This window comes from Pelodiscus sinensis, chromosome 20 (assembly GCF_049634645.1).
Source record: "Pelodiscus sinensis isolate JC-2024 chromosome 20, ASM4963464v1, whole genome shotgun sequence".
In the NCBI taxonomy this organism is placed as follows: domain Eukaryota; kingdom Metazoa; phylum Chordata; order Testudines; family Trionychidae; genus Pelodiscus; species Pelodiscus sinensis.
The window spans coordinates 864,466-888,581 of record NC_134730.1 but is presented as its reverse complement, the minus strand read 5'-3'; the positions used below and the strand labels follow the sequence as shown (position 1 = coordinate 888,581).

The 24,116-nt window shown below is 57.2% G+C and overlaps 1 protein-coding gene across 2 annotated transcripts in view; it reads right to left on the bottom strand.

Moving 5' to 3' along the window:
• The window catches only part of DNAH9 (dynein axonemal heavy chain 9), a 251,994-nt gene that overhangs the window by 162,727 nt on the left and 65,151 nt on the right, over nucleotides 1-24,116 (bottom strand). For both annotated transcript variants that reach the window (XM_075903450.1, XM_075903451.1), the window contains 7 exons: nucleotides 22,136-22,263; nucleotides 20,256-20,364; nucleotides 19,167-19,314; nucleotides 17,472-17,646; nucleotides 13,194-13,367; nucleotides 12,068-12,275; nucleotides 563-728 (listed from right to left, as the gene is read on the bottom strand). In XM_075903450.1, coding sequence (XP_075759565.1) covers nucleotides 563-728; nucleotides 12,068-12,275; nucleotides 13,194-13,367; nucleotides 17,472-17,646; nucleotides 19,167-19,314; nucleotides 20,256-20,364; nucleotides 22,136-22,263 — 1,108 coding nt within the window. The remainder of the gene's footprint in view (nucleotides 1-562; nucleotides 729-12,067; nucleotides 12,276-13,193; nucleotides 13,368-17,471; nucleotides 17,647-19,166; nucleotides 19,315-20,255; nucleotides 20,365-22,135; nucleotides 22,264-24,116) is intronic.

Here is a 24,116-nt window from a genome sequence, read left to right as displayed (position 1 = left end):
ACTCCCTCCTCCCTGCCCACACGCGCCTTTTTCCGACAGAGCTTCCTCCTCGTAGAAAGAGGATACCAACGCCGGAAACCCCCTGTTCTTCCCGTTTCCTTTCGGAAGAGTGGGATTGCAGTGTGGCCAGAACTCAGGTGTTGTCAGAAAAACGGCCGTTTTCCTGATAAAACTCTGTAGTGTAGACACACCCTGAGTGAATTTCCCAGAGCTGAAGAGCAGCTTCCTGTTAGCTCCAAAGCTTCTCTCTCACTAGCAGAAGTGGGTCCAGTACTAGGTATTCCCTCGCACTTCTTGTCCCTCCAATACGGGGAGACCACGCTGGCTGGAACATCACTGCATGCGCAGCTCAAAAGACGGCACCTACCAACATTTTTCCCTTTAAGCTAAGCAGCCACCCAGGAGAGATTCATATGCCACCCATCAGATTCGCAGAACACCCATAGTGCCTACAGCTGGCAGCAGGTGTTTCTACTAGTGGTGCACATTGCACATGCTTCAGTGCACTTAACAAAATGTATTCCACGTATGGATGGAAAAAATGAGAAGGAAGACTGCCTACCAGTGGCCATAATCCATGTGTTGTCTGATCAGTGTGTGGGGCTGCACTGTCCCATAAGTGTCCACTTCAGGCATGTTCATATCATCAATGAAGTAGACGAGTTTCATGGTGCCAGGTGGGCCATAGTTTCTACCAGCCTTTTTCTCCAGCGGCTTCTCAAGAACAGCTGTATGGGAACAAAGGCAGAGAGCTGACAGCACAGGCTGCATTCGCAGAGGAGGTAAATCGCAGTATGAACGGTCAGACAGGGCCGTCAGTCATGGGGGGGAAGTGGACAAACCCCAGAGCAGGAAGGGTTACTGGTCTGTGTTCGAGGTGAGGCCTGTACCCAGCTTCACCAGCAACATCAAGCCTGCAGGGGACAGGGAGGGAGGAAGCAGGGTTCAGAGCTGGGTTTCCCTGGCAGAAGCATGTTGGGTGTGAGGCAGAACAAGGCTTGGACTGAGTAGCCCCCAGCGAGGCCCTCCAAGCGCAGCTCATCTCCGGAAAGGCTTGGCCTGGCCATCACGTTACCGCAGGGTCTGACCCCTGCTGACTGTTTCTTAATGAAGTCAAACCCACCGAAGGGGCGAGTCCTGCCCCAGGCCGGGCACGTGAGTTTGCCTTGTTCAGAACAGCTAGAAAAGCCCCTTCACAAGTGCCTGCTTGAGAGGAGCTAGGAACTTGTCTTCTCTGAAGAAGAATTGCTGATCTCCCCTCGTCACTGGCTTCCACCCGCCGGAAGGGGCAGGCATCTCCCTCACCAGTAGTGGCCAGAGGCCCTTCAAGAGCCCCAAGGCCTCACACCAGCAAGAGCTGGCAAATGCCCACTGGTTTCGGTCTGTGGCGTCAGGCTGGGCAGATCATTTCTTAGCGGCCGTGTCAGGTCCTGTCAATCATAGAATCACAGAATCATAGAATCCTAGGACTGGAAGGGACCTCGAGAGGTCATCGAGTCCAGTCCCCTGCCCTCAAGGCAGGACCAAGCTCCGTCTACACCATCCCTGACAGATGTCTATCTAACCTGTTCTTAAATATCTCCAGAGAGGGAGATTCCACCACCTCCCTTGGCAATTTATTCCAACATTTGACCACCCTGACAGTTAGGAATTTTTTCCTAATGTCCAATCTAAACCTCCCCTGCTGCACTTTAAGCCCATTACTCCTTGTCCTGTCCTCAGAAACCAAGAGGAACAAATTTTCTCCTTCCTCCTTGTGACACCCTTTTAGATATTTGAAAACCGCTATCATGTCCCCCCTTAATCTTCTTTTTTCCAAACTAAACAAGCCCAGTTCATGAAGCCTGGCTTCATAGGTCATGTTCTCTAAACCTTTAATCATTCTTGTCGCTCTTCTCTGTACCCTTTCCAATTTCTCCACCTCTTTCTTGAAATGTGGTGCCCAGAACTGGACACAGTATTCCAGCTGAGGCCTAACTAGTGCAGAGTAGAGCAGCAGAATGACTTCACGAGTTTTGCTTACAACACACCTGTTGATACAACCTAGAATCATATTTGCTTTTTTTGCAACAGCATCACACTGTTGACTCATATTCAACTTGTGGTCCACTATGACCCCTAGATCCCTTTCCGCCATGCTCCTTCCTAGACAGTCGCTTCCCATCTTGTATGTATGGAACTGATTGTTCCTTCCTAAGTGGAGCACTTTGCATTTCTCTTTATTAAACCTCATCCTGTTTACCTCTGACCATTTCTCTAACTTGCTAAGGTCATTTTGAATTATGTCCCTATCCTCCAAAGAAGTTGCAACCCCACCCAGTTTGGTATCATCTGCAAACTTAATAAGCGTACTCTCTATCCCAATATCTACATCATTGATGAAGATATTGAACAGTACGGGTCCCAAAACAGACCCTTGAGGAACTCCACTTGTTATCCCTTTCCAGCAGGATTTAGAACCGTTAACAACAACTCTCTGACTACGGTTATCCAGCCAATTATGCACCCACCTTATCGTGGCCCTATCTAAGTTATATTTGCCTAGTTTATCAATAAGAATATCATGCGAGACCGTATCAAATGCCTTACTAAAGTCTAGGTATATGACATCCACCGCTTCTCCCTTATCCACAAGGCTTGTTATCCTATCAAAGAAAGCTATCAGATTAGTTTGGCATGACTTGTTCTTCACAAACCCATGTTGGCTATTCCCTATCACTTTATTACCTTCCAAGTGTTTGCATATGATTTCCTTAATTACCTGCTCCATTATCTTCCCCGGGACAGACGTTAAACTGACCGGTCTGTAGTTTCCTGGGTTGTTCTTATTCCCCTTTTTATAGATGGGCACAATATTTGCCCTTTTCCAGTCTTCTGGAATCTCCCCTGTCTGCCATGATTTTTCAAAGATCATAGCTAAAGGCTCAGATACCTCCTCTATCAGCTCCTTGAGTATCCTGGGATGCATTTCATCAGGACCTGGTGACTTGCTGACATCTAACTTTCCTAAGTGATTTTTAACTTGTTCTTTGTGTATCCTATCTTCTAAACTTACCCTCTCTCTGCTTGTATTCACTACGTTAGGCACACCTCCAGACTTCTCGGTGAAGACCGAAACAAAGAAGTCATTGAGCATCTCCGCCATTTCCAAGTTCCCTGTTACTGCTTCTCCTTCCTCACTAAGCAGTGGGCCTACCCTGTCCTTGGTCTTCCTCTTGCTTTTAATGTATTTATAAAAGGTCTTCTTGTTTCCCTTTATGCCTGTAGCTAGTTTGTTCTCATTTTGTGCCTTTGCCTTTCTAATCTTGCCCCTGCATTCCCGTGTTGCTTGCCTATATTCATCCTTTGTTAGTTGTCCTAGTTTCCATTTTTTATATGACTCCTTTTTTATTTTGAGATCGTGCAAGATCTCCTTGTTAAGCCAAGCTGGTCTTTTGCCATATTTTCTATCTTTCCTACACAGCTTTCCTCCCACAATGGGAGGACAAGTGTTTTGCAATGAGTCTGGGAGGTGGCGAAGGGTTTTTGTGGGCGTCACCATCTTTGTTTTTTCCTGTAAAGCCACGTGCAACATTCTATCGCTTTCGAATTATTCAATACAAACCTCGCCGGCACATTGTCCAGATTGTCCCAGGCTATCATTTCCTTGAGCACCAATGCGAGCCAACCTTTCCTGCACCCCACTGGTGCAAAACCGGCCCAAGCCATATACTAGGCCCTCCTTCCCCTCCTTGTATGGAGCGCTTGGGAACACTCCATCTCAAGGCAGACTGCTTTTCAGCACATGCCAGCCACCTTAGCTTCATTTAGACAAGTTTTAGTCTTCAGCGGACTTACAGCAGTGCTGTAAACACATCACAATAAATAGCAATTATTTATGATTACAGACAATTTGGCCAAAATAAAGGCGGCTGTGAATTTTAAAATAGCAATTTGTGAGAATATACATTTAATACACGCATTGCCATGTAGCAAAAGTTACCAAGGAAGATTTTTTCAGAATACCAATTACATGTGTATATATTTAAAATGCCTTTTCTTCACTGACTCACTGCACATCACGTGACTTTTCTTCACTACTGCTCCAATGGATTTCACATTTTCTGGCAGTTTACTGCAGAAAGAAATTTAAAACTTTAGGGGAAAAATGATGCATTTTCTCTCAATGGATAGATTCTCTGAACCACCCTTCACAAAACCACAATATTTGAGGTTTCTGGTAGCACGTTAAATTAAGTGTTTCAATGAAGCATTTGCTTTAAATGTAAGTAGTGTTTAATTCACATAGAAAATCAGCCATTTTTGAGGTTTAACAAGTATGTAAGGGAGATAACGAATTAAAATGCAATTACTGGAAATCGAACAAGTCTGAGAAAACAGCCTTTTCATATGAAGCAATGTCTCACAGTACTGAGGAAAGGGGAAGCTTTGCTATCTTTGAAATTCGGACAGATTCAAAGTAGTGTCTGCAATAGACACGCACAGTAAATGAGAGCTATTGGGAGTTCCCTGTGTTCTCCCGTGGCAACCAGGTTGCGTGCAACTGTCCACAGGCCTGCACACAGAGTGAACGCGACTCCCAGTGCGCTGGCAGGGGGCCTAAGCGGCCTAGGGTGTCTCGTTACTTACAAGCATTAAACGCTGCACACCATGGCACCAGAAAGCTCCGGGGCTGTACGGCCAGTCAAGCTAGCACAGCAGCCTGGGCTGACGCCGTTGGGACGCGGCGCCCGCCTCCCAGAGCGTCCCCTGTTGGGAGCTGCTGCTAGTGCCAGACTCTGGCCTCTGCTTTCAGTGAGATCCCGTTTCAGGTCCTGGGCTCCCGAGATACCCACACTCTTCCTACTCTGTCTACGTGGGAGCAAAGCCCAGAGGTGCAGGGATGCTGCTTCTGCTCAGCCCGATGGGTTTGCTAGGCTAATGGGGGCAGAGAGGAGCCGTTACAGGGTTACCGGGCCTGGAGGGTGTCATGTAGGAGCGCACTCCGGAGGCTGCCTCAACTCCCATCTCAAGGCCAGGGCAAGCCGCTGGGCAGAGGGGCAAGCAGGGACTGAGGGGAAGGAACAAGACAGGGAAACGCCTGCCTCTGACCGCAGCACCATGGGCCCAAGAGAGGCGGGACAGAAACGGTATGGAGCGGGCGCGAGGGTATAACTATGCCTGCTGGGGCAGACCTGGGGGCGCTGGGAAGCGAGGCTCTGCTTGTGGGAAATGTCGCAGCTCCACTGTGACACCAGCTGAGGGTTCGCTCCGTGTGCTTCCTAAGCCGCCCTTGCGCTATTGCTTATCAGCCATGCCCGGAAGGCCACTCGCGGCTGGAAACCGGAGGGTCCTGGTAACCCAGGGTATGTCTACACTACAAAGTTAGTTCGAACTAACTTAGTTCGAATTAGTTAATTCGAACTAAGCTAGTTCGAACTAACGCATCTAGAACTAAAAACTAGTTCGAACTAGCGTTTTGCTAGTTCGAACTAGTAAGTCCACATTGAGTGGACTCTGAACAGGGCTTAAGGATGGCCGGAAGCAGTGCCGGCAGGGCATAAAAGGAGGACTTAGAGCATGGAGATGCTGTCTCAGGCTAGCCGAGGGCTGCGCTTAAAGGGTCCCGACCCCCACCCCGGACACGCAGTTCTAAGGGGTGCCCCGCTTGCAAAGAAGTTCTGGCTTGGAGTGCCCTGAGTGCCCACACTGGGCACATCACACCACTCGGCCATCAGCCCGGCTGCACTTGCCGCAGGCTGCCATCTGGGGAGAGGGAGTAATTGGGGGGCTGCAGGAGAGCTTCCACCCCCAGAAGCCCGCAGAGCCAGCCCAGTCCTCCCCATCGGGGGCTCGTACCCCATTCCTCCCTCACCTCCTTCCACTTACCCTTCCCTAGCCCCCCTTCTTATTGATGTACAAAATAAAGATAACGTTTCTTCCAACATTGACTCTGTCTTTATTGAACAAAACTGGGGGAGACTGGGAAAAGGAGGTGGGAGAGGGGAAGAGAAAGGCTGGGAGAGGGGAGGGCAACTAACATGATCAGGGGTTGGGAACAGGTCCCAGATGAAGAAAGGCTACAGAGACTGGGACTGTTCAGCTTAGAAAAGAGGAGACGGAGGGGGGACAGGATAGAGGTCTCTAAAAGCAGGGGTTGGGTGGAGAGGGTGCATTCAGAAAAGTTCTTCCTGAGTTCCCATAAAGAAGGACTAGAGGACACCAAAGGAAAGGACTGGGTATCAGGCTTGAAACTAGTAAGAGAAAGTTGTTCTTCTTGACAAAGCAAATAGTTAACCTGTGGAACTCCTTGCTGCAGGAGGCTGTGAAGGCTACAACTAGAACAGAGTTGAAAGGGAAGTGAGATCAAGTCATGGAGGTTGGGTCCATGGAGTCCTATTAGCCAGAGGGTAGGAGTGGTGTCCCTGCCCAAAGTTTGTGGAAGGCTGGAGAGGGATGGCACGAGACAAATGGCTTGGTCATTGTCTTCGGTCCATCCCCTCCAGGGTCCCTAGGGTTGGCCGCTGTCGGCAGACAGGCTACTGGGCTAGATGGACCTTTGGTCTGACCCAGTACGGCCATTGTAAGCTCAGGGCTCAGTGTCGGGGGTCTCAGTGGACCCCCTTGATTTTCATGCACACCTGGTCCTGGGTGGCCAGGCTGGCAGCTCTCCTGCCCTAGACGGCCACTTTCCTGTGCCTAGTGCGGAGATCGTGGACGAGGTCCACGATGTCCGCACTAGCCCAGGAAGGTGCCCGCCTCTTGCGGTCCAGGGCAAGCTCCCAGGAGCCGCCAGCCTGGTCCCGGCAAGAGGGGGTGGGCTGGGGGGCATCGGGTGGGTGGCTCTGTGCCGTGCCAGGTGCAGGGTCTGCTAGCTGGGTGCTGGCAGGCTTGCACCTGGCACGGGCACCGTAGCCAGCCCGTGCCCCTTTAAGGGGTCCGGGGCTGGGAGGGGGGCATAGAGTTTCCCTGGTGTTGGCCAGAGTGGCCACCAGGGAAACCTGGGGAGGGCTAGCCTCCCACTAGTTCGAACTAAAGGGCTACACAGCCCTTAGTTCGAACTAGCTAGTTCGAACTAGGCGTTAGTCCTCGTAAAATGAGGTTTACCTAGTTTGAACTAAGCGCTCCGCTAGTTCGATTCAAATTCGAACTAGCGGAGCGCTAGTGTAGCACCTATTAAAGTTAGTTCGAACTAACGTCCGTTAGTTCGAACTAACTTTGTAGTGTAGACATACCCCCAGGCTCTTTGTGAGGGACTGCACGGAAGAGGAGAAGAGCGTGAACACGGAGAGGGCGTCTCAAAGGACCTCGGCACAAACCCTTCTCCCAGTGGTCTCTGCACAGTCCTAGTCGGCGGGTTGCAGCCACGTTAAACAAGGGCTGCAAAATCGACCTGCCCAACTCGCAGTCTGACTGGCCACACCTAGGGCACGTGCTTAGTGAAAGGATGCCCCGACCGTGGCTGCTTCGCACGTTTCAAGCAGCGAAGGTTCAGCTACTGAGCCCTCTGCAAGGCAGGGTCCATCACACGGTGTTTGTGCCGTTTTCTGCTACCCCACTCGGAGCCCTAGAGAAGCTCTGCGGGGAGAGGGGACTTCCGTTTCAGGGACCCGCGTAGGAAATGCAGTTTGTGTGGGGTCTAAAACCCATGGCCCCGTCTAGACAGGCAGCCTCCAGCCTTATTTGAACGTGCTCTGAGAAAACACGCCGGTTGACTAATGAACATGGAACCTGAAAATTACTGACGGCTTGCATTTCGGTGAGGATGAAGAACTACTCTGAGACATAGCAAATGGAGGGCACCCACTAGAGCCTGACGTTCACTGACTCCCGGCTGATGCTGCTGTCGTAACAAATGGGGGTTTAACTGCAAGATGAAATCGAGAACATGGTGATAAAGGGCCAAAGGGTGGAGACATAAATTCCCTGGGGGAACAGATTTGCCCAGGCAGATGAAGATTTAGTAAACCTCTCCGAACCCTCTTAACATCTCTCGAAAGCACATCGATTCACCACCTATTGGTATATGAAAAGCTTCAATTGCAGCTAAATGTCCCCTGAGCGATGTAGCAGATAAACTCATTTAATTCCCAGACAGCAACAGCCAGGACTGAATAGGAGCTGACACAGGATCAATACCCTTATCAGCTAGCCACGGTCAAAATCTTTGCCATTCAAAATTGCAACATTTCCCAGTTGATTGGCATCTAGCATTAAGTAAAAGGCTGCCCAGCTGGGCAGGACGACTGCTCGGATTCTGCCAGGAACCTGCTGCCCAAGCGGCCTGGGGACATTTCCAAAGCCCGTAATGCAGGAGGTCCAGCAGGCAAGCACCTGCCGTTCCCTTTGGAAAGAGGCAGCAGATCCACGTGTCCCTGCTGACTCAGCCAGGCGGGGTGATGAGCAGCATGCGGGCGGAGTCCCGGCTCACCGCCTTCACGAGCACCCACAGGACAGTGCTCCTGCTCCTGCACCAAAGCAGGGCCCTGGGAGCCTATCCCGTGGCACGTGCCCAAAGCCCCACGGATGCTACACGTGGCACATCCCAAAGACAGAATTGCCCCAATTGCCTCAGATCACAGAGTCGCTCAAGGGCCCTTCGTGCCTCTGGGAAAAGTCTCGGACCAGCTGGGCCATGAGCGGAGTGAGAGGGGCTGCCCACTGCAGAGCGGACAGCCTCCCAGCCCCGCTGCTCAAGGAGCAAGGCCTCTCTCTCGCTTGCTGGGGGCACGTTGTGCTTCCACAGCGCCAGCCCCACAAGGCTGCGAGTCCTGTCACAGGCGCTACGGGCACCAGCCAGCGCACGGCCCAGCAGGGGTGCGCGCGGACTTGCCACAAAGGGCGATTTCCTCCGAGTTTTACTTCTAGCAAATGTGCATCGCAGGTGGGTCTGACACCATGAAATAGGCACCGGCTGGAAACAAACTACATCCAACAGCTTCTAAACAGAAGTGGAGGACAGTACAGAGCCACACCAGCCCCCCCCACACACACACACACAGAGCCCCCAACTCCATGCCAGCTCACAGCCCAAGAAGCCTGAAAAGGCTGCAGGCCTGTCCCTATACATCTCCACACCTGCATGTGCTGGCACAAGGAGCATTGAGATAAACGAGGCCGACGGTCCCTTTACCTTGCCAGGGAGCTTCAACACAGCGAGTTAGTTTGTCAGCCTTCCAGCGGAGCGCCGCGGACAAACTGCTGCATAGGGAAATGCAATGGCCTCTTCAGCGGAAACGTGTTCGTAGGCTACAGTCCAGACACCCAGGAAGGCTGGTTCCTCTTGCTGGAGAGACCTGTCAAAAGGCTGCTCGAGCCGTTCACGTGACGTGTAATTCACTCCGTGCACAGGCCCAGGGAGCTTTGGGGGCCCTGAGGCCGCGTGCTGAGCAGCTGCATTGGGCCATCCTCAGGAGGGGGTGGGGCAGTGAGGGGGGCTAGGGATCGCCCCGAGAGCTGGTTCCGGAACGCAGACGAACCTTCCTGCCATGCTGGAACAGGGCTGCCCATCAGAGCGTGGGATCAGGCACCGGTCTAGCGGCTCTCTCACGTCGGACGTCAGGCTCTTGCCTTGATTTGCAAACCTGTCCCAGGCACCTCCTGTGAAACGGGCCCTTGCTGTCCCGCTCAGCCCACCAGACCCGCTCACAGCCGGCAGCGCCCAGTCGCCTGTGCAGGTCTCGTCCGGCTGTCGGAACAGCTGGATGCTAAGAGTCTGACTGTGCTTCGCGGGTGCGCGGTAACCAGCCAAGCCGCCTGAATCGCAGCTCAATGCTTCTCCGAGGCATTTCATCAAACTGGGATCCACGCCGGCCGGCACCATGCAGCTTGCGAGCTCTGGCCGTCGCTCTGCTGCGGCAGGCGATGAATTCCGGGTGCGCTCGCAGGGCAGTGCGCAGGGGAAGCCACGTCGAAGGGGGATCGACCTAACTGGCATGGGCTGACGCCAAGGCCCCACTGAGCGACAGGCTGGCGGGGAAGGGCAGGCGAGCTGGCAGTGCCCACCGGGGCGACACGCTGCTCCGTGTTCTTTGTGGCGCGCGGGCGATCCCGTGCACGTGACATCACCGCGATGCACTTTGTGCACGATGGCGCAGGGCCCAGCTCCTCGGGAAGGCCGCCATTTGCTGAGCGGGATTATCCAGTCCACCGCCGGGATCGCTTCTCTGGAGTTAGGGACACTGACCGTGGCGCTGCCTCTCAGATGTGCTACTCTGCGCGCCGCCCACAGCTAGCCCAGCAGCTGAGATCAACCTGCCCCTCCTGTGGGCGCGCCGGCCCGGCACTGGCACCCTCCTCCCGCGTCTTCCCGCCCCACACAGGAGCGAGGCAAGGCAGGTGGTGGCAGCCGCTCTCCCCGCCCCGCCCAAAGAGAGACGAAAACGCCAGGAGGCAGGAACGGGAGTGGGGACAGCACTGGGCCCGAGCTGGAAGGGGCCTGCCCTCGGGAGGAGGCACCTGGGTCTCAGGGTCTGTGGCTGGGGGTGGCCTGCAAGAGCCTGGCCCCGCACGGCAGGGTCCCCGGTAGGCCCGGCGCTACCCCAGCACATCCAAGGAGGGCGACCGGTCCCACAGCAGAGGGGCTGCTTCCCTTCTCGCTCCTGCCACGTTCCCACAAAACAAACGGCCGACCCCGTCCCGCCCAGCCTGGGCCCAGGCCTGCTCCGTGCCGACGGGGGATCAGGCCTCTCTCCACACAGGCAGTTCTGTGTCCCTCTCGGCACTGCCCCCGGGCACCACAAGGTGCCTGGGCCCCGAGGGAGCTGCTGGATGGCTGAGCGGTAACAAAGCTCACCCACGTCAGTGGCCAAACTCCCTGACTTCAGCAGAGCCGGGGGCCTGGCGCGAGCGGCCTGTCTACAGCCTTGTTGCTGCTCTCCCAGGCTGCACAGACGCACCCGGGGATGTGCAGGACACCAAGGACAGAGACTCTCCCCACGGGTCCCTCGGCACGACCGCCCTGTCCAGGCTGGGGCTGGAAAATCCCGTTCAACGAGCTAGCCGGTTAGGCAGTTTAAACGAATTTGGGGGGATTAAACAGAAGCAGCCCCCACGCGCCATGGCCAGGCTGTAGTGCCAGCCCCCAGCAGGTGACCATAACCGGTCAGCCTCCCCCATTAAGGCCCGGCTAACCATGCCCACCCCCATTCCAGGTGCCACAGCATCGCCCCCGTGGCTGGACGTGGACCTGCTCCGACTGCCAGTGTTTTCAGGCTGGTCTTCCCTTGAGCCACGTTAAGCACGCAATGGGCTGGCCCGGTTCCTCTCGTAGCTCGTCATTCGGCCCAAGACAAACCGAGGCAGCGGCTCCACCTCCTTCGGCCCCGGCCCGGAGTCCGGCGCTCACCCACCGATGGACGTGCCCACGGGAGCGCTTGCCGTGGGCCCTGCTCCTCGGGTGTGGGGGGGCCACGGAAGAGAACAGGCAGGGCCCCAAGGACCTGTGCAGGCTGGCCCAGGGCTAATGATGAGCCGGAGCCAGCCGCTGGTGAAGAGCTGAGCCCAGCGCCTCCACCTTCTGCAGGCCCCACCTGCTCCTGCGTGGGGGCTAGGACAGTGGGGGGCCCGTTCCACGGGCACCGGGCTGCTCAAAGCATAGCCAGGCAGGAAACGGTCAGGTCTGGGGGCGAGTCCATGCTGTTAGCTAGGAACAAGCTGAGGGTCAGTGCTGAGGGACAGCAGCCAAAGCCAGAGGGCCCACCTGAGTCCCAGGCTGGAGCCAGAGCCAGACCCTGGCACCGACATGGGCAGTAGGTGGAGCAGGGCCTGGAAGGAGGTCGGGTCGGGGCCAAGGGCAGCAGCCATGGGCTGTGCCGAGCGGTGCCAGCCATAGGAGCCGGGCCGTGGCTGCTCTCTCTGTCCCAGGGCAGCGCAGCCAGCCAAGCAGGGCAGGAGCCGGTCTGGCCCCGGCAGGATTTTGCCAGGAATCATTCTGGAGGATCCAGAGCCCAGGGCTCCCTGAGACAGCTCGCCAAACGCACAGACGCGGGGGCATCCAGCCACTCGCCCCAAGCCCGGGAATCCCATTCGACATGCCAGAGGTGAAATCTGCCCTCCCCCCAGGACTCGGGGCCCCCTGCCACTTTACCTTGCAGCATGGCGGAGCTGGTGTAGTAGTTGAAAGGCACGTTCTTCACCATGTACTCGTCGGCATCCAGCGAGGAGAGCTTGGCTCCCACCAGCACCGACTTCCCAGTGCCGGCACTTCCCACGAGCATCACTGGCCTCCGGCGCTCCAGGAGCTTGTCCATGAAGTATCGCACCCGGACCGTCTCGCTGGTGGGCACCAAGCAAGCCTGTGGGGAGAATGATGGGGGCGAGCGATGAGCATCAGCGCGCACGCCGGGGGGCGGGCACAGATCTGGCTGGAGATACGCAAGGAGGAAGAACTCTGCCTGCTAGCACCTCTGTGTCCTCCTGAACTGTCTTTCCTTACAGCTGGCCAAAACTCTTCCATAACAACTGGTTTTGATGGAAAATGGGGGGTGACCAAACATTTTCACACTAGAACTGCTGGCTGCCCACAAAACCCAACCAACCATCCAACCAAACTGTTTCAGTGCTGTGCCAGGTGCTTTTGTGTGTTGCATTCTCTATGGGCCAACCTCTCCAGCCAGCGGCACGTCCCATGACGTACTCTGACCACGATGCACCCTCTCTCCACCACGGACAGGCAGGTGCATCATGGCAGGTACAGGCAAACCCAGGAGACAGCCTGTGGTGGAGAGTGTCAGCGTGAGGCACACAAGCGACAACTTCTATGAGATACCAGGGCAGCATTTCAGAATCAGAATAGTCTGGTTTTTGAACTTCAATATTTCAGTTTTATGACCCAATTTTTTGACAGGAAGTTGATTTTTTTCCATGGGAAAATCCCCACTTTATGGCCAGCTCTAATTATCCCCGACAGCGCTGCTACACTGGGTGTGAATTTGCTACCCCTTGCTGGTTGAAATCAGACCCCTTCTCTGCTGCTGTTCACCAGATGAGTCAGACCGCCACGTCTCACCTGCGTGAGCGACTGTCCTATGGACAGACAGTAAATAAGGCCTTGGCTTGCTTGCTCTCTGTCATCTCTCTCCCCTCCCCCCCTTGCTGCCCGGCCCTGGTTTAACTGGCATGCCCGTTACATTGCAGAGCAGGGTGATCAGGACAGCACGGGGCTGGCACCAGGAGGCTTGTGCCAATGGAGAGCAGCTATCTGAGTGACGTACCTGTAATGGCACTTCAGGATCAAATTCAAACGGGGGGATGAGTTTGGACCAAGGTTCAAACTTTTTCGTTTCCGGATCAACGTAAAAGTCGAAGACGGTTCCCTGAGAAGGGAACTTGATGGTCTTGAACTCGGTCACCCACCACTTACTGAATTCCACTCGGTAGTCAACCAGCTGTAATGGACAGCAGAGACGTCAGCCTGCAGAAAATCTCTAGCGATCGGAAAGGTTATTTACACCACGTCCCGGCCCCTGCGGTGTATCGCCCCGGGCTCTGCCCTGGCCCGTCACACAGGACCCCGAGAGTACTTCGCGTCAGGAGCTTTCCCCTGGTGTTAAAACCAATCTTAATTTAATCCCATTGCTCCTAGTGGAAGGAGAAATCCGCCTCCACTGGCCACGCTAGCAATGCCTTGGCTTGGGCAAGAGCACGCCAGTGGCAGAATTACTCACTTGTCTCAGATTCAGCAGGCCTGTGATTGGGTGATTGATTGGGGGTGGGGACACCCCTCCAACAGGTGTGGCAGCTTTCCTGTCCCCACCTCCAGCCACGGCACCAAGGCCTGCACATGAACAGCCACAACCGCCTAGGAACCTTTGTTTTCTGGTCCCTGGCCCCGTCACAGCCCTCTGGGACGGAGCAGCCTGGCCTGAACGCAGCACCCCAGGGGCTGAGAAAGGGACCATCCTCTGAGACCTTCAGTGACCTTTCTTTGCTGCTCTATAGCATCGGATTCCTCTCTAGTTTGCTCTCTGCTGGCTTCCCTATGTCTCTCCCCGCCCCCTGTATCCCACCCAGCCCCTGGTCCACGTGGGGGAGGGGAGGAGAGTGTTTGGACTGGGCACAGGCATTCTCTGCTCTGCCACAGATTCACAGCGACCTTGGGCCTGACACTTAGTGTCGGAGTCTGTCCCGCTGTGTTCGGGGCGATATTAGCCTCTCGCACGCGGCAGTATAGCGGGAGAGTCAGTCAGGCCTGGAGTGTGGTCAGAGACTCTGGTGATGGACACCACGGAAGCAGTGACTGAGACAATTCAGTTTGCCCCGATTCTCAGTGAATTTCTCACCCCTTATTTCCCCCTCGCCCACTGGTTGTGCTCTCCTGTCCCACTCAGCCGCACTGCCAAGCTGCGTGCCGTGGAAGTGCCAAAACAAAGCCAGGGTTGTCACCGGCTGCTGTGCTTCAGCCCGAGCCCTCTAGGAAAGGCTCTGGGGCCTTTGCTACCCTGAGCTGCCAGCCCAGCCCTGAACAATGGACCAGAGTTTTCTTAAGCCCCCTTGGCATTATGCAAGACTCTGCAGTCTGGTGCTGCTCGCAGAGGAGAAATCACTGTCATTCCTCCTCTCCCTGCTGCGCTAATTCCGCCGCAGTGGCTGGAGCCGCTTTCCGCGGGGGCGGACGTGCACGATGGCTAAAAGCCTCCCACCCGGGTGTCCTGAGCACTGCACGGGGGAGCTGCTTCCAGCCGCACCGGAATGTGCAGCCCCCCCCCATTTAAGCGGAGCAATGTGGGGCCGGCCCACGCTGCCGGAGGGTTGCTACGTGTGAGCGGCTTCCTTAATAAAGCCCCACTCGGAATCTGACTAATTTCAAAGCCTTGAAATGGCAAATCTATCAACTGCTCTGCGGGGAGCCCCTCCTCCCCTCAGGAGCACCTCGGGGAGCAGAGGCCTGCGACTGCTCAGCCTGACATTTCAGCAGCAAAAGGGCAGCGTGAAGGGCAGCGTCAGCAGAGAGCAATAAACAGATTTTATATTGGATCGTTTTTCACCCGACTCTCCCCTCGGCCTCCCAGCTCTGACATTTGCAGAGCGCCGGCAGCATCCAAACAAAACCTCAGGCAGCGATTCTGGGCTGCCCAGGGCTTCTACTGCATCTGGCGCGCACCCGCTCCCGCCACGTCCTGCATCCTCTGCGGTTCTGGGCACGCCCCCGGGCTGGGGCTGCAGCACAGGCACCTGCCAGCTCGCAGGCCAAAGCCAGCCTGGGCAAGAGCAGGCAGCAGCCGCTCGTGTGCCCGTGCTGGGTAGGCCCTGGCAGGACTGCCCGGGCGGTTCAGTGACTAGCTCCAAGCAGGTGTGGACCGGTCGACACGGGCTGCCGGACACGCTGCTTCGCTAGTGGACTCGCGGAACAAGCTGCGGCGGTGGGGCTCAGACCATGCCGGTCCCGGGGCACAAGCCGTCTGCAGGGATGTGGCCCGAGACCCTGGTTTGGCAGGCCTGGGAGCACCCTGGCTGGGGATGAAGCATTCGGAGGTGAAGGGGCCCAGCTGTGGGACAAGCCTCCGCAGAGGATTTCACTGGCTGCCGGCTCCCGTACCCAGCAGTGAATCCTACGCCCCAGCACAGGGCAGCTCTAATCTCCCCGGCCCTGAGCCCCGGTTCTGCACAGACGTCCTCTCCCCCACGCCCCCACGGCCCACTGCTCTGGCGAGATCCAGGCCTCGCCTGCTGCAGGGCCGAGCCGTGTCCAGCGGGAAGTGGGCACCTGGCCAGTACAACGCCCAGCGCCCCCAGGGCCTGGCTGGCCACCAGAGGGCCCGGCCACTGCTCACTACGCGGTAACACGCGCTGGTCCACGAGAGGGGCGCTCGTGACGGGGAGCAGACACTGCGACGGTTGCCAGGACCTAGCGGGGCCACCCTGACGCCCCGCTCTCAGCCACTCACAATGGTACAAAGTGGCTGCTTTTCCTCTGAAAGCACCAGCAACCAGCCTCTTCTCAAAGGCTGCCCACCCGCACGGGGCTGAGTGGCCACGCCCGGACGCTGGCGGAGGGCTCCAGCTGTCATGCCCGGGGCTCCCCCGCTGTGCCCTGCCCACACGGGGAGTCACAGAGCGTCTGCCTTCCCACCCCCTCCTCCCTCCTCTGCCCTCGGCCCCTCCTCGCGCTGCCCACCAGCCGCCGGCAGGGGGGAGGGGAGTCCAAGCCAGTAGGGTTGCCAGATGGGAAAAAGGGGGGAGGGAGACCAAAGTTGCTGAGGGAAAAAAAGGACTCAGACTTATTAAGCAAAAAAAAAAAAAAAAAAAATTAAACGAAACCAGCATTAGAACAGCATGTCCCCTTTAAGAGTGAGTGCAGGGATCGGAACAGGGGAGCGGTTGAGCACTAAGACCCAGGCCCCCTTGGTCGGCAGCCATTTTGTGCCAGCAGCCGTGCGGAACCAGGTAAGCGGGGGGCTGGGCTCGGGGTGTTACGGGGGGAGGCCGGGCGCTGAGTGTTTGGAGGGTTGCCAGGTGCCCGGCATTTTCGCCTCCTGGCCGGGGGAAAAAATCAGAAAATACGGGCCAGTGTAGGACATCTCAGGTGTCCGGTATTTTCTGAATTTCTTTACCAGACAGGAGGCAAAAATACCGGCTTGTCCGGGTGAATACCGGACACCTGGCAGCCCTACCAGCCGGGGAGGGATGTGATTGCAACTGCTCCCGTGGGCGCTGCATTCGCTCGCACCTCGGGACGTCAGGTCAGTGCACTAGACGCCTGGGCCCCCACTGGAGCAGCTGGCCACTGGGTTGAGAGCTTCCTGTCGGCCTGGCGTTACCTGCCCTCAGGGCTCTGCAGGGCCTTCAGCTGCTCCTGCTTGGCGGCCGGTCTTCCTCCAAAGGGCCTGGGTGCTAGGTTTGCCAACAGCGTGCCGACAGGAACTAAAGCAAAGCGCCCCGCAGGGAGGGCGTCCCCAGGGCTAGCAGCACGGCAGGGCTCTGACACTTGGCATTGCTCTTGCCATAAAACAGCAGCACTTGGCACCACTCCTGAGAAATTGGCACACAGCCGCTTTGCCCCAAGGCCAGCAAGCTCTGGGCCTACCCCCGAGGGGGGTACCCATCTCCCTCCTCCGCAAGGGGAATAGCGTCCCACGGACGGGGGTGGGGATGGGCGAGTTGCCCGAGAGGGCAGCAGGAGGCAGCATTCAAGCCCCTGCCTTCCAACAGCGCATTCGGACCCCACGTTCCGTCGGGGTTACTGCTTCGGCGGGGGATGCACCCTTCCTACGTGCTCCCCTCCCTCTCCTCTGGGTTGCTTTCACCTTTGACCCTCCCGTTCCTATATTGCCGCCTGTGTACTGAGACCTTCCCAAGAGACCATGTTCTCTGTCAGCAAGGGGGGAACAGCACCACCCGGGGGTTTCTATCCCGCTGACAACGGCGCTCGCCCCAGAAACACACCGGGCTGCGTGAGCACCGTGCGGAACAAGCGGAACCCCGACTAACAGGGGCTGTGGGTTAAACGGGACTGTGCTAAGGGACCCTCCACGCACTAGCTCCCACCTCACCTGGTCCTGGAACATTGCTCCGCCCAGGGCCCAGACAGCGGCAAACACGAAGTAGAGCTCGTAGAGTTCCTTGGGGCAGTCGGGAGGGGTGTGCTCTGGGGTGAGGAGACACTCCAGGAGGTAACACAGCATCTGAACCATGCTCTGTTCTGGAACTGGAATAATCTTCTTAAATCTAAGGGAGGAAATTGAAAGCATGTGACGTCTAAGTGGATTCAGCAGGATGGTTGTTAGCAATAGAGAGAAATGTGCATTTAACTCCTCTTGCAGAACATTAACCTTTCGCGTCTCTGACTGTCTCCCCCTCCCGAGCATGGCACAGCGAGCCGCAAAGCCCCGGCTCTCACCCCAGGTCTGGAGGCGCAGGCGCACACAAGCAACGACAGTAATAAGAAGTTTCAGACTTTTAAAAACTTTGATCTCCTGGGAAGAGGTAAAGTGGGAGAGCGGCTGCGGGCCAGGACTTACTGTGAACACGGCGAGTTAGCAACGGGCTACTGGAGAAGTCCTAAAGTGAACCCTTTCATCTCGCAGTTTTACACCAACTTGGGGAGACTGTAAATGCAAACTACCATTGTGGCGGGCAGGATAATGCTGAAGTCTTCCATAAACTAATCATAGGTATTTGGAAGTCTGGTCCTACAATTTCTGAATTAAGCAATCTACAAAAATAGGGGGTTTGCACAGTCTGCAGCTAATCCCTGCCATTTCCTGCTCTGCCCGATGCTCAGGAAATAGAGCGAGGCCCGTCCGCCCGTAGTGCTGCTGATGGCTGTAATCAGAGCGGTCACACAGCAATCTGGTTGCAAATCTCCCTTCCTCCCAAGCCCCGTTCGCTAGCACCGGCCCTTCTGCAGAGCTGCCTTTCGGGCTGGTATGTCCCGGGCCTGGTGTCTGCCCCAGCGCCCGTGGTCTCCCCAGGGCGGGTGCTGTGCAGGCTGGAGGATGCCGGAAGCATGCGCTGATGCTGCTCACTCAGGCGACGGAGGAGGTGCCCCCAGAGCCCGTCGGAGCAGCACAGCTGGCACCGCGAGCCTCCTGGCTGTGCAGATCAGCCTTCCCCTGGCAGTAGAACGGGGCCCCACAGGCCTCATCACAGGCACTGCTGGTGAGCCAGGTGGGCATCGAAAGGGGACTGATCTGACCGGCCAGTGGGCGTCTCAGGAACGCTGATTTCTAGCAAAGGGACGGCGACCCCAGCCACGTAACGGGCCCCGCAGCGCACAGAGCCTCCGCTGAGGGGGGAACCTCTGCCCTGGTCCTCAGGGCAGCTCCTCTGCGGCGGCCGGGCCCCACAGGCCATGGGCACAGTGCCCGGGGAAGGAGAGGGAGACGTGTCCCTCAGCTTAGCCGCTAACCCTCTCCCGGAGCAGCTGTTTGCCATCCAGGGTGCTGAGGGAAGCGCCCTGCCCCTGCTGACTTCGTCTTCCTGCGTTCCTTCCCGCTCGCAGCTGAGGGACGCCCGGCTCCAGCGTCAGCGCAGCAGCGAGCCCACGCTCCCAGCGCCACGGCCAACACAGAGCTGCAGCCAAGCCAGGGTGTCCATTTGGAGCCAGCAGCCCCTCCTCTGCTCCCCTGAACAGGCCCCCGAAGGAAGCCACCAGGGCCCTGGCAGCATTTTGCTTGGCAGCAACCCAGCAGAGATCCCCGCGTGGGGGCCGCGCTCACAGCCACGCTGCACCCGTCCCATGGCACCTGGTTCTGAGCGTGTCCAGGCAGAGCGGCAGGTACTTGTCGAACAAGATGGTCAGATTGGCTCGCTCTGACTGGATTTCTCGTTGGTCGATCCAGCTGCTCACAGGGGGGTTCCAGCCCAGGTCGGCCGGGTTGATGTACAGAATACCTGGAGGCACAGTGCGAGACAGGCACTAAGGACTTGGCGCTCCCTTCCCTCCCACCAGGACAGCAAGCGCCACTCTGCACAGCCTGCTGCTCTGCGCGCTGTGGGAACGCGCCCCCCCCCCAGGCCCCGCAGCTCTGTGGCGCCAGCCACCAAGGGACTGCCCGGGTGTCAGCTGCGCCTGTGGCAATCGAAGTCGGAGTGGAATCGCCTCCGCTCGGGCATCGGTCGTGTCCAGGTTGCGCTCACGCTGTGGCAGGTGCTGCCCACACACAGCAAGGCAGGTACCCCAGCCCAGGGACTGGCAAGAGAAAGGAACTGAGCTGGCTAACCGGCTGGTGTTTTTAGGCTCATGCTCAGTGGCACGGTAGTTTGGAGGGATGGAAGAAGCCCAACGATCAGAACTCTCCGGGTTTCTGCCATGTGGCTCTTTAGAAGCAAGGAAGGAGAATTATCAACCCCTCTACATCCGCCTCAGGACACAGAACTCTCCCTAGAGGCTCCATACCCAGAAATCAGCAGAAAGGACACTGGGATGGACCCCGGAGAGCGGAGACCCAGTCCCATCTCTGACACAGTCTGACTAGATGACCTTGGAGAAGTCATTTAGTCCAGATTGCCAGAGATGTTTAGGTGCTTAACGCCTATTGAAATCAGGCCCTTTTCCCTCTGGGCCTCAGCTCCCATCCCCAGAAAGGGGAGAACCTAAGCTCGGCTCTAAGCTCTCTGGAGCGGGGACCGGTTTGCACAGTGCCCAATCTCACCTGAGCCCCCTCGGCATCGTCCTCTGCACCACCTTCCTCGTCGGCCATTCGTCATGCTGCTGCCCACCCCTCGGTCAGGTGCCAAAATCCCTTGGATCTTTGGAAACCTCAGCCCCGAGGTCCCCTTTGTGCACATGGAAAGGGAAAGGGATTCATTCCCTCCCAGCCCCCGTCGCCTACCTGCTCTGGACACGGTGGCTGGAGTGGCTGTGCGCAGGTGGCTGATCTCGAAGAGCAGCCTCATGGTCGGGTTAAGGGGAATTCGTTCATTGCTGGCGAGCGTCAGCACCTGCACAAGGCAGACGCACTCAGAACAGGCCCTCCCGGCCCTGCTGGAAAGAGCCGTTCAGCTCCCCGCTAGCGCAGGGGGGTCTTGCTGACACAGCTGAGCCCTCGGCACTGCTTGGGCAGGTTTCACCCAGCTCCTCGTGCAAAGAGAGCTCTGCCCTTGCTTACAGCGCAGGCCCTGCTCGGCCATCTCCTTGCTCAGGCCGACTCGCCAGGTAGTCCCCGCATATCCCGCCTCCCCGTTGGCTTGAAGCCTCCACAGCTCCTCAGACACACAGAGGCGTCCGGGTGTGCTGCTGCGTGACTTAAGAACCAGAGAGAGAGACAGTGATCCAGGAATCTGCAGGCTGAACCTCCCACACCCGGCACTGTCTGCTCTGGCAGCCTCCGTGGTCCTGTCAGGCCTCGAGGGTGCCAGGCCAGGGAGGTCCGAGCTGCACAGAGCGGTTAGTTTGTCCTCAGCTGTGAGGACATAGAGGTAAAAGGTAAGTGGGATAAAGTGCAACAGGACGTTACAGAAGGCGGATCGTGCCGGACCAACGTGGCCTTTCTTTGGGAACGTACCCCAGTTTCCAGACAGGGGAATGCAGTAGATCTCACCAGTCTGAATTTAAACAAGGCATTTGATGCAAGTCCCACGTGGAAAATGGTTAGTTGAACTGGAGCAGATGGTGATTCGTATGAAAGTTGAAATATGGGGTAAGGAACTACAACCGGTCACCCTGAAAGCTGACCTGTCGGGCGGGAGGGAGGTGACTAGCGGAGTTCCTTGGGGACTGGCCTTGGGACTCAACATTCCATTCATAACCTTGAAAACGGGGGCAACGGGAAGGGGCTGAAAGGGAACAGTGCAACGGGCAAGGTCAAGCACAAAGAGCTTCTGCTACAAGAGGAATTGAGACGGAAAGGCGGGCAGGGAAGGGCGACTAGGGAGAACCCCGTCGCCTACAGGACGCTCAACGACCTGGGCTTGTTTTGCCTCCCAAGCAATATGGCGGCTCTCCACACATACCTCAGAGGGACAGACCCGGGGAAGAGAGGAGTTACTCGAGGGGAGGGCCAATGAAAGCACAAGAGCAAGTGGATGGAAACTGGCCATCAGTCAATCTGGACTGGCCATTCGAGGAGGTTTCTAAGCATCAGAGGAGCGGTGTTCTGGACCAGCCTTCCCAGGGGAGCAGCAGGAGAAGCAAATCTGGTTTGGTGCTCAATCCAGTCCTGGGGGTGCCCTGAGGAGACGGCCCATCTGCCAACTGCCGGGAGCATCTACCCCAAATGGCCAGAGCAGGACGCTATATGGGGCGGGCTTTGAGTGACTACAGGGATGTGTGTTCTGGTGAGACTTGCCCACGCGTACAGCGTCCCACTGAGCATCCTATTCAGGGTTAAGAAGGAATTTGCCCCAGGTCCGATTGGAAGAGACCGGGGAGGAGTCAAGGCCTGGCCCCAAGTAGAGTCATTGGTGGGATCTGTCCCATTGTGACTCGGTGACTCACCAGAGGTTGGGTCTATGGCAGGAGCAGGTGGGCCAGGTTCTGGGGCCTGCCAGGGCTCAGACTAGGTGACTGTGATGATTGCTCCTGACTGAAGCAGAACAAGGTTACTGCACCCTTCCTACAGAGCAGCGCGTTGGGCCGTTTGCCCCACGCGCCGTTTTCTGCACAGCGCGCGGCTTGGTTTTAGTTGAAGAAACACGAAGGGCTGTGGTGTGCCACGAGGTGCCGTCCCGGCCCCGGCATTTCTCCCGGGGCTGATCAAAGACGATCCAGTACCTTATTGTCATCCATGACAGTATTCAGAGACTCGATCCACATTGGGTCGATATCCCCATCCAGCACCATCCACTTGGGACCATCGTGGGTGACGTTGGCCAGCTCTCGCATGATTGATGAAAACAGCCCTAAAAAGATGATACACGCGCACACGCCTTCAGCATCAGACTCCACAAGTGGCCCCTCCTCTTTCCCACAACACCCTTCTTAAGCATTGTAGGACTCAAGTCAGAGCAAACCACGGAACAGGAGATCCAGGGGGAAGGTCATCCAGTAACATCAATGAGAAAGATGGCTGTCGGCAGGCAAGCTGTGACCGCGGGGGAGTGCCGAAGGAAGAAAGCCGCGCCGGCGGGGCGAGGGAGTGTACTCAGGAAAGCCGTTACCGCTGGGGAGTGCCGAGGGAGGAAAGTAGTGCCGGCAGGGTGAGGGAGTGTACTCAGGCAAGTCGTTACCGCTGGGGAGTGCCGAGGGAGGAAGGCAGGGCGAGGGAGTGTACTCAGGCAAGTCGTTACCGCCGGGGAGTGCCGAGGGAGGAAGGCAGGGTGAGGGAGTGTACTCAGGCAAGTCGTTACCGCCGGGGAGTGCCGAGGGAGGAAGGCAGGGCGAGGGAGTGTACTCAGGCAAGTCGTTACCGCCGGGGAGTGCCGAGGGAGGAAGGCAGGGCGAGGGAGTGTACTCAGGCAAGTCGTTACTGCCGGGGAGTGCCGAGGGAGGAAGGCAGGGCGAGGGAGTGTACTCAGGCAAGTCGTTACTGCCGGGGAGTGCCGAGGGAGGAAGGCAGGGCGAGGGAGTGTACTCAGGCAAGTCGTTACCGCCGGGGAGTGCCGAGGGAGGAAGGCAGGGCGAGGGAGTGTACTCAGGCAAGTCGTTACCGCCGGGGAGTGCCGAGGGAGGAAGGCAGGGCGAGGGAGTGTACTCAGGCAAGTCGTTACCGCCGGGGAGTGCCGAGGGAGGAAGGCAGGGCGAGGGAGTGTACTCAGGCAAGTCGTTACCGCCGGGGAGTGCCGAGGGAGGAAGGCAGGGCGAGGGAGTGTACTCAGGCAAGTCGTTACCGCCGGGGAGTGCCGAGGGAGGAAGGCAGGGCGAGGGAGTGTACTCAGGCAAGTCGTTACCGCCGGGGAGTGCCGAGGGAGGAAGGCAGGGCGAGGGAGTGTACTCAGGCAAGTCGTTACCGCCGGGGAGTGCCGAGGGAGGAAGGCAGGGCGAGGGAGTGTACTCAGGCAAGTCGTTACCGCCGGGGAGTGCCGAGGGAGGAAGGCAGGGCGAGGGAGTGTACTCAGGCAAGTCGTTACCGCCGGGGAGTGCCGAGGGAGGAAGGCAGGGCGAGGGAGTGTACTCAGGCAAGTCGTTACTGCCGGGGAGTGCCGAGGGAGGAAGGCAGGGCGAGGGAGTGTACTCAGGCAAGTCGTTACCGCTGGGGAGTGCCGAGGGAGGAAGGCAGGGCGAGGGAGTGTACTCAGGCAAGTCGTTACCGCCGGGGAGTGCCGAGGGAGGAAGGCAGGGCGAGGGAGTCTATTCAACAACACAACGACCTGGGAAACCATTTGAGTACAACTTGGAATTTCTTATAAATACTTCCCCAGCTGGAGGCCCAGCCAGGGAGCTCCAGGTGCATGAGGGTTGTGGGCTTGGATTAGAGACACTGGGGAAGAACGAGGGCGGACTGAGTGCAAACAGGACCGCACACCATGCACACACAGAAATAATTCCTCAGCGCTTTCTAGGTCAGCCCATCATTAGCAGCAGCATGGCCAGAGTAGGGACTCTGGAGTCTCCTGTGTGTGGTAGGAGAGCTGTTCCTGGGGTAGCTGTGTGTGTGTGTTAGGAGAGCTGTTCCTGGGGGTAGCTGTGTGTGGCAGAAGAGCTGTTCCTGGGGTAGCTGTGTGTGTAGTAGGAGAGCTGTTCCTGGGGTAGCTGTGTGTGGCAGAAGAGCTGTTCCTGGGGTAGCTGTGTGTGTGGTAGGAGAGCTGTTCCTGGG